The 9,221-nt window shown below is 55.3% G+C and overlaps 2 protein-coding genes across 2 annotated transcripts in view; both read left to right on the top strand.

The window, feature by feature from the left end:
* Positions 1 to 6,194, top strand: part of Mapk3 (mitogen-activated protein kinase 3) — a 41,480-nt gene extending 35,286 nt beyond the window's left edge. Inside the window, exons 3-10 of the mRNA XM_015490661.2 lie at positions 975 to 1,162; positions 2,919 to 3,108; positions 3,271 to 3,387; positions 3,615 to 3,729; positions 4,096 to 4,227; positions 4,394 to 4,503; positions 4,598 to 4,752; positions 5,588 to 6,194. Of these exons, the coding sequence (XP_015346147.2) occupies positions 975 to 1,162; positions 2,919 to 3,108; positions 3,271 to 3,387; positions 3,615 to 3,729; positions 4,096 to 4,227; positions 4,394 to 4,503; positions 4,598 to 4,720 (975 nt within the window). The 3' untranslated portion in view covers positions 4,721 to 4,752; positions 5,588 to 6,194. The remainder of the gene's footprint in view (positions 1 to 974; positions 1,163 to 2,918; positions 3,109 to 3,270; positions 3,388 to 3,614; positions 3,730 to 4,095; positions 4,228 to 4,393; positions 4,504 to 4,597; positions 4,753 to 5,587) is intronic.
* A 188-nt stretch (positions 6,195 to 6,382) lies between these two features.
* Gdpd3 (glycerophosphodiester phosphodiesterase domain containing 3) overlaps positions 6,383 to 9,221 on the top strand; it is an 8,459-nt gene continuing 5,620 nt past the window's right edge. Inside the window, exons 1-7 of the mRNA XM_015491246.2 lie at positions 6,383 to 6,991; positions 7,272 to 7,314; positions 7,584 to 7,719; positions 7,796 to 7,841; positions 7,953 to 8,071; positions 8,158 to 8,247; positions 8,580 to 8,713. Coding sequence (XP_015346732.1) covers positions 6,853 to 6,991; positions 7,272 to 7,314; positions 7,584 to 7,719; positions 7,796 to 7,841; positions 7,953 to 8,071; positions 8,158 to 8,247; positions 8,580 to 8,713 — 707 coding nt within the window. The 5' untranslated portion in view covers positions 6,383 to 6,852. The remainder of the gene's footprint in view (positions 6,992 to 7,271; positions 7,315 to 7,583; positions 7,720 to 7,795; positions 7,842 to 7,952; positions 8,072 to 8,157; positions 8,248 to 8,579; positions 8,714 to 9,221) is intronic.

Below are 9,221 nucleotides of genomic sequence, written 5' to 3' on the forward strand. Positions count from 1 at the left end.
GGGGAAAAGCACGTCCCTGTGTTTTCTGGGACAGGGAGGCTCCGGGCGTCCCGAAGAGACAGGGGACTCTGGGGGCTCGGGGAGTGTCCCAGGGAGGGGGCCCTGGAGTGCTTGTGGGGGGGCGTCGCCTACATCCCCCCCTGTAGGGGCTTGGAGGCTTTGAACCAGCCCTTCTATAATGAAGTGAGGGGCATCTAAGTGACGTGGGGGTGTTGTGAGCACCTTGGGGACCTTAGGGACACGGGATGAGGCTAAGAGCGTAAGTATTGGCGAAGGGAGAGTGAAGGACCGTTTTTTGGGGGGGGAGATGCCTTGGGTTCTTGTAGTGAGGCTGGGCCAGGGAGTGTGGGAGAGAAGAGCAGGGCTCAGGGTGGGGCATGGCTTTGCACCCCCCTCCATCCTGTCCTACCAGGGGCCTGATGTAGGATGAGGGTGTCAGCAGTGCCTTCCTGCATCTTTTGGTTGGGGTCTGTGACTTCTCCCTGCCAGGCTGTGTGCTCTAGGCCTTTTGTTCCTATGAGAACAGCTCTGCTGTCCAGCTACCCCACCCTGAAACCCACCCCTTCTTATCCTTTCTTTCTGCCCTCCACCAACTGCCTCCTCCTCGCAGTTTTTGCCTCATCTATCTCCTCCACTCATCTCCCACCCCGGACTACCTATCTAGAGTTCAGGGAGCCCAACTTGGGAAGGGCAGAGAAAGGATCAGGGCAACTAGAATGGAAGCGGGTAGAGGAGAGGGGAAGTCAGTGAGTGGTCAGTCTCTTCCTCTGTTTGTGAAGTCACTGAAAGGCCTCCTGGCTGGTCCCCAGCTTTCTCCCTGGAGATCCCAGGCTTTCACAGCAGGAAGGAACCAGCATTGTTTATGATTTGGCCAGAGCCCTCTCCTGCTCCCTGGCCTCCCTGCCAAGGCTTGGGTGGGGCCACCAGGCCTGGATTCCCCCTTTGTAAGTCCAGCAACATCTCCCTGACCCCTTTTCAGCTCAGCTTATGACCATGTGCGCAAGACTCGAGTGGCCATCAAGAAGATCAGCCCCTTCGAGCATCAGACCTACTGCCAGCGCACACTACGAGAGATCCAGATCTTGCTGCGCTTCCGCCATGAGAATGTCATTGGCATCCGAGACATTCTTCGGGCACCTACACTGGAAGCCATGAGAGATGTGTATCCTTCACCTTGGCCAGCCTGGCCAGGCACAGCCTCAAAGCTGGGCTGGGGAACATTGGCTTTCTTTCTTTTTCCATCTTCCCTACCACCCTCCAAAACAAACCCAGCAAAAGAAACTTTTCAGCAGAGGAGAGGCCATAGAGCAGAAGAGGACCAGGAGGGCTCAGGTCGCTCCTGGCCTGCTGTAGCCTGGCAGGGTGGCCTTGGACAAGTCCTTCTCTGCCCGCTGCCCCAGTGGGGTGGAGGGTGGCTGGGCAAGATGGTCTCTATGGGAGCTTTGTCTTCTGACATCTGTAATTCTGTGATATGACCCAGCCTCTGCCCACAGTCAGTTCTTGCTTAACAGACTGATGATTCTTTCCAGTCTGGGTCCCCAGACTGGAAGGAAGGCAGTAGGAAAGAAAACTGCCTTTTCTGCTGGCCTACTCTGTGACAGGTACTGTGTATGGCAAGTGTTTTGACAACTTTTATTCTATCTCCCAGCTGCCTTAGGAGATGGACCTTATCAGTTCCATTTCAAAGATGAGGAAACTGAGGCCCAAAAAGCCTAGAATCAGGTGTTTCTGTTACTGCCTTCTCCCCTCCCCCAGATGGAAACTGGTCCTTCTTTCCCTGAGACTTCCCGCTCAGAGCCCCACCCTAGTCACCTGTGGACTTGCACCTTGCCCTGGGAGCTACAGCCCAGCCTTTGTTACCCTCCCTCAATATTGCCCAGCTAGTCTACTTCCTGCCTGGCTTGGTTGTTAGCAACTTGTAACACCCATCACCTCTTTCCCCACCCACCCCTGCTAGTCCCAGGCCTCTACCCGAAAATAAGGATTTGTTTCACAGCCTCTGCAGCCCTCTACCGTGTAGACAGAAAATCTCCACATCCCAGCTTGCTTTGTGACCTTGAGCAAGTCCCTGCATCTCTCTGGACCTCCCCATCTATAAAACAGCAGGATTGGTCTAGATGTTCTCTCTCAAAGAAAGTTATGACTTATTCTTCCAGAGGCAAGCCAAGTGGCATTTATTTCTTTATTTATGTTTAATCTTTGTTTTATCTTCAAGTATAAAAGGACATTTACTCCTCCATCTTCTGATGTATAGCCAGGCACTCTTATTTGAGTAGGAGCACGCTGTTGGGAGTGTCTTCTCGTTTTTCTGGCACAAACCATTCCCATAAGGCAGGCATTTATTTTTAAGCAAACATTTATTGCATGCCAGATGGTGTTCATACATTATCTCATTTAACCCCCTCAACAGCCATGTGGCTCAGGCTTTTATATTAACAATAAGAGTTGATGTTTGCTGAGCACTTCCAGTGTGCCAAGCTCTGGACTGACTGCTCTAGAGAGGTCATCTCCTCCAGCTACCCTCTAAAGAACAGTTACTTCCTCTACTCACCAGGTGAGGAAACCAAGGCACAGACAGGCAAAGATCATAAAGCCAGCAAGAAGCAGAATGGGGATTTTGGATATCAGTGGGTTAATTCCTGAGCTGCTGCTCTTTACAGTTCAAGTTCTTCTGCCTGCTGCAGTTTATTAATATCCTCACTTCCCCATTAGGGAAACTGAGGCCACAGAACAGAAATGCCTTGCTCAGGGTCACCAGCTGAGCTGCAACAGAGGCTCTGAGTCTTGCCCAGCTGGTGAGTCCAAGAGGCCAAGGGACCCCTGCAGGATGGGATGTGTGGCCTACTCACCAGAGCTTGCTTTCCTTAACGAGTGCCTCCTGCCACCCCCCACCTGGGGGTCTCTGGAGCCATCCTCAGCTATATTGTGCAGGACCTGATGGAGACAGATCTGTACAAGTTGCTCAAAAGCCAACAGCTGAGCAATGACCATATCTGCTACTTCCTCTACCAGATCCTGCGGGGCCTCAAGTATATCCACTCAGCCAATGTGCTCCACCGGGATCTAAAGCCCTCCAACCTGCTTATCAACACCACCTGCGACCTTAAGGTCAGAGGGTTGAGTGCCTTCCCTCCTCCCCTGGGGCTGCCAGGTGACCAGGAGCTTTGGAGCATGGCAGGCAAGGGGACAGCATAGATGAGGCGTAGCGGGGTGACTGCTTGGGCCATGGCAGTCTCATACCCAAGCTTAATAGCCTGGGTTTGATTCCAGATCTGCGATTTTGGCCTGGCCAGGATTGCTGATCCTGAACATGACCACACTGGCTTTCTGACGGAGTATGTGGCGACACGCTGGTACCGGGCTCCAGAGATCATGCTTAACTCCAAGGTAGGAGAGCTCCTGACCTGTGAAGGGAAGCCCTGGAGCCATCTCTGACCCAGGCACTGGCCCCTGACCCCTGTGACACAGGACACCTATCCTCTGGGCCTTGGCCTCCGGAAAGAGCAGAGTGGTTCCTCCAGGTCTCTGCACTCTGCCCTCTGCCTGGTATTTGGCCCAGACAACAGAACCTTGCTGAGGGCAGCCCAGGAGCCCACTACTTTCCCCCTCCCCAGGGCTACACCAAGTCCATCGACATCTGGTCTGTGGGCTGCATTCTGGCTGAGATGCTCTCCAATCGGCCCATCTTCCCCGGCAAGCACTACCTGGACCAGCTCAACCACATTCTGGGTGAGGGAGCCCTGGCTAGCTGAGAGGGATTAATTTATCAGACGTGAGATTTCTGGAGGTCGGGGTCAGGGGTGTCACAATGTGTGGAGTCCCTCCAGCATCCAACATTGTTTCAGCAAGGTATCCCCAGTTGACAGATGGGAAAAGCGAGGCTAAACCCAACACCCAAGGAAGTGTGGGAGCCAGGATTTGAACCTAGGGCTGCATGAGTCCCAACCCCTTGCACTTCTCCACCATACTGTTGGCTGGGAGGTGACTCTGAGGAGTTGGGGCAGGCGGGTGGGCTGGGGCTCTTGTCCCGCCTCCCTGGCCTGTTCATTCCCAGGAGAAGGAGGTTTCTCACCAAGACCTCCATCTTACCCACAGGTATCCTGGGGTCCCCTTCTCAAGAGGACTTGAATTGTATTATCAACATGAAGGCCCGAAACTACCTACAGTCTCTGCCCTCCAAGACCAAGGTGGCCTGGGCCAAGCTTTTTCCCAAGTCAGACTCAAAAGGTGAGAGAGACTCAGGTGCTGGAGTTGGGTATAGCCTAGATCTGGAGAAGAGTGGGTGATCCCTACAGCTGTCTTGAGTTGACAGGCTTCTGGGAACTGGGCAAAGTGATGCTTCTGGGAGCTCCTCCAGCCTTTCCTTTGACCCCTGCTTCCTGTGCTTCCTTAGCTCTTGACCTGCTGGACCGGATGTTAACCTTCAACCCCAACAAACGTATCACAGTGGAAGAAGCACTGGCTCACCCCTACCTGGAACAGTACTATGACCCCACAGATGAGGTGCGCCAGCCACCAGCAGCAGGGCAGGCAGGCAGGCGAGGGAATAGCTATCCCCCAGTGCCCGTGCTAAGCTTTACTGTCTTTGCTACCCCAGCCAGTAGCCGAGGAGCCCTTCACTTTTGACATGGAGCTGGATGATCTACCCAAGGAGAGGCTGAAAGAGCTCATCTTCCAGGAGACAGCCCGCTTCCAGCCAGGGGCCCCAGAGGCCCCATAACCTGGACAGATGTCCTTACCCCCTGGGGCCTGGTGAGTGGCCTCACTGCCCATACACAGCCTCACCTTAACACAAGGGTGCCCGGCATGCCTCAGAAAAGTCACAAATGTGCTTTACACTATGATCCATATGTATGGTGGTGACAGAAGGCCTAGGAGGCCCGCCTGGGCCCAGACTCATGGCCCACCAGTCCTTCATGACCCAGCCCTATTCTCCAACCCTATATGTTTCCCACTTGTTAACACCCAACCCAGAAACCACTTCAGACCCCCATAAGTCACTTGGCTCTGAGGAGCCAAGCCAGCCTTTGACTCTCCCTGTGTGGGCAAAGAAGCAAGTGGTGCCATGATTGCTTTGGGAGGAGCCCCACAGCACCTGGCTAGCCCAGATGCCAGGCTTCCTCACACCTGTTTCTCAGGTCAGCAGTTCACACACCTGAGGGGAACCTGCTGGGACTACCCCCACCCACACTGCACTCCTTCCCTCCTCCAGCCTCTTCCTTGGCCAGCTATGGCTGATGGAAGGAAGGCAGACACACCGGGGCCCAGGCCTCATCTCTTGCAATTAACAAAAACTGTGAGATGTCGTGCAAGACACCTTACCTCTCTATGCCTCAGTTCTCAGAGGCCTTCTGATTATGAGAACCAGCCCCGCAGAACCCTAACCACTGTACTGAGAGGTTAATGAGCACCCACTACGCACTTAGCCCTAGCACCCTGTGATGGGTGCTGGTGGTATTCCCACCTGCAGACAGGGAAGCAGACACATTGCACCAGGTGTGAGGGTGAAATGGGAGGTGCCTGGGTCAGGGTGCACTGGGTTCTCTCCCAGCACTAACAGCTCTTTCCTGCCTGCTTCCTCCTCCAGGCCCTGCCTCCTGCCTGCCCCTTCCCCGCTGGACTGTTAGAAAATGGACACTGTGCTCAGCCCAGACCCCTGCAACCCAGGCCAAGGGTGGGCCTGGCTACCTTCTCTCACTCTGCTGGGGTCTCCTGCTTCAGGCAGGCCGAGGTTCCCTCTCACCTCTATCCCGGTTCCCTTTCCCCACCCCACCCCACCCCATCCCACCTAGCCGTGGGCCTAAGGGGCTCAGTGGCCCTAGAGCAAATCTCTCTGCTGCTCTGCCTCCATCTTGCCCAGTCTCTGGAAGTTCTGGAATAGAAAGGCCCTGGCTGCCCCAGGATCTACCGAGGGGCAGGGGCACTAAGTAGGGCAAGCCCTGTCCCAGTCACCTCATTAAAACTCCACCCATTTTCCCTGAAGGAACATTCCTAAGTCTCAAGGGCTAGTATCCCTGAGGAGCCAAGCCCAGGCCTAAACCCCCTCCCCCCTCAAAGCTGCCACATTTAACGCCCTTGCTGCTTCTGTGTGTGGGTGAGTGGAACTGGAGGCGGGGGCACGTGGAGAGTCCCGTGCCCCTGCCCACCTCCCCGTGCCTGTATCTAATATATAAATATAGAGATGTGTTTATGGATCACCCTGGTCTGTCTGTGTGCGCCGCCGCCCTCTCCTAGCCAACACTGCCTGAAGACTGAGAGCTGCAACCCAGCTGCTTCCCAGCTGTGCCTTTACATGGCCCTGGTGACCTTTGGTACCAGTGGCCAGGGTTGAGGATGGGGTGGGTATAAGGAGCTCCAGACTCCTAGAAAGAGTGGGGTCAATTTTCCCCTTAGTCACTGTCCTCTCCCTCTCTAATGGCTTCCTGTCTAACTGGCTGGGGGGTGATTCGGGGGTGACTCAGGGGCACCCTACACACCCCCAGATTCTCTGGAAATGGCAAGGGCCAGTGTGTTGTGTACCCTGGCCACAAGCACCCATGAAAGGGGGGACACTCGTAACAGACCCTGAGGTGTGGGGACATGTTATTCCCCTCCCGGCTAAGGACAGAGGGGTGCCTGGGGCTATAAGGGCCTGGGCTGCCTGGACTCTTACCTCTACCCCAGCCCCAGGGAGCCCTGCAGCCTGGCTGCCTGCCAGCTACACAGCAGCAGGCTCAGCAAGTCCCAGGGGCGTGGTGTCGGCCAGTAGCAGAGCCCGCCTATACCAGCCAGGCAGGCAGCAAGGCTGCAGTCCATTGGGACAGCTGCAGTCCATTGGGACAGAGCATCGGGAAGGCAGACAGGAGTGTGGCCATGAGCCCTCTGCTGTACTACGCCCTGCCTGCCCTGGGCGGCTACATCACACTGTCCATCTTCTTCTTGCGCCGGCCCCGCCTGCTGCACACACCCCATGCCCCAGCCTTCTGTCCCCGCCTGGTGGCCCACCGAGGAGGTGAGCTGGGAGAAGAGCTGGCAGCTACTGGGGGTAGAGTGAAGCTAGCAAGACAGGTGCCACCACAGTGGGCAGCACAGAGGGGCAGGATGCTGGAGGCAGGGCCAAGACTCTGGTAGGAAGAGAGCTGTTGAGGGCCAAGCAGGGAATGGGGAAGGAGAGGCCAGCACAACCTGGGCTGGCGGTAGACGAGACTGAGGCCAAAAGGAGGCCAGCAACTGGGAAGGTGGCTGATGAGGTCGGGCCAGGACCAGGGACCCATCCCAGCCACCCCTCACAGGCTCCGGAGAGCTGCTGGAGAACACCATGGAGGCCATGAGGAAGTAAGTCCACCTCCCGGCCACGTGGCCACGTAAGGTTGTCACAGTTGTGTACTGTGGGACACCCAAGAGTGCTATTCGTGTCCTAATCTGGGTGTCTGGAGCCCCCTAGAGGTGTGCAGGTGTGCACAGGAGCAGATAGATCCCCCTTCTCACTTCTGTCCTGGCCTCCCCAGAGCCCTGAGATTCCTGCCATGAATTCTGCCCACATGTGCCCACACCTAGTGTGGACTGTTCCTGTCCCTGCACCCCACTGATCTTTGCTCCCATAGCGCCATGACCCAGCGAGCAGATCTCCTGGAACTCGATTGCCATCTGACAAGGGATGGTGTGGTGGTAGTGTCACACGACAAGAACCTGTCCCGCCAGTCAGGCCTAAATAAGGATGTGAGCAGCCTGGACTTTGAGGTAGGTCACGCCCCCACGCCCAAAGTTGCCATTTCTCCAGTGTGTGCCCCTGACCACATGTTGCCTGTTCTCCCAGGAGCTGCCCCTCTACAAGGAGGAGCTGGAGGTTTACTTCTCACCAGGTGAGAGCAGGTGCTTGGCAAGCTGGGGCCACCTTCTTGGGTCCTCCTTGAATTCCTGCCCCCATCCCACCAATGCTTTTCTGATCCTGCTTCCCATGTCCTCATTTCTAGGCCACTTTGCCCATGGGTCAGACCGGCACATGGTGAGTCTGGAGGACATGTTCCAGAGGTTTCCACAGGTGCCCATGAGTGTGGAAATCAAGGAGAAGGATGAGGAGCTCATTTACAAGGTAAAAATGCAGTCAATCGGGGTAGGAGCACAGCCCAAGCCCAAGAGAGAGACCTGGCTCTGTCATCCTCCCTCTCCTCCTCCTAGATAGCAGACCTGGTGAGGCGCTTTGACCGCAATGAGATCACCATCTGGGCCTCGGAAAAGAGCTCGATCATGAAGAAGTGCAAGGCTGCCGTGAGTCCCTCTTCTTCCCTGCTCCATGGCTCCTCCTCCCAGAAGCTGGAATCCAACCTACCCAGGAGGCTCTAAGCTGGAGGGGTCTGGGAAGCTCCTTAAAAACTTGAAAAGGGGACTCCTTAACAGGATTTGGAGAGGTGGGGCAGTGGGATTGTGAGCCCTGGACTAGTAGTAGCAATGAAGAGGGTACCTTCAGGCCTCCAGCATTGGCCAAGAGGTGACTAGGGCCTCCTGAATGTCCAGCATAGTTCCCCTGCAGCCCATGCCTCCCCTCTGCTACCCCAGAAGCAGATAGCTCCCCCTTCTCACTTCTGTCCTGGCCTCCCCAGAACCCTGAGATGCCACTGTCCTTCACAATAAGCCGAGGATTCTGGGTGCTGCTACTCTATTACCTGGGGCTGCTGCCCTTCATCCGGATCCCTGAGAAGTTCCTCTTCTGCTTCCTGCCAACCATCATCAACAGGTACCAGTGGTGGAGCTGGGCCCCAGAAAAACAGGCCCCACTCAAGCCACATTTGCAACCCTGAACCCAGCTCAGAGTCTGCTATGGAGGAAGAGCCCCAAGCTCCTTTGATGTTTCCTTGGATACCATTCATTCATCCAAATTCATCCAAAACATTTATGGACAGCCTTTTCTGGTCCTGTAGCAGTTAAGCTAGTAAATAAGAATCATGGGTAGGTCAGGCCTTCAGTGAACTTATAGTCTGGCTTATTCAACATCTTGGTTTTCAGATTCTCAGAAGGAAAAAGTAAGGAGCTTCCTCAGGCTGGAGTCAGGATTAACAAAGGAACAACTGGGCATAGTATCTGGAATTGGGTACTTCCCTGGCTCCCAGGCCTGGCCCCTCCCTTTGTTGTTGAACCTTCCCTGCATTTCTGTGGGTCTAAAGGCAGGTGCGGACAGCATTTTTATTCCAAGGAAGTCATTGAATGTCTTGATTTCTTCTTCCTTTTCCTCCTCCTCTTCCTCC

Source organism: Marmota marmota, unplaced genomic scaffold (assembly GCF_001458135.2).
Source record: "Marmota marmota marmota unplaced genomic scaffold, marMar, whole genome shotgun sequence".
NCBI lineage: Eukaryota > Metazoa > Chordata > Mammalia > Rodentia > Sciuridae > Marmota > Marmota marmota.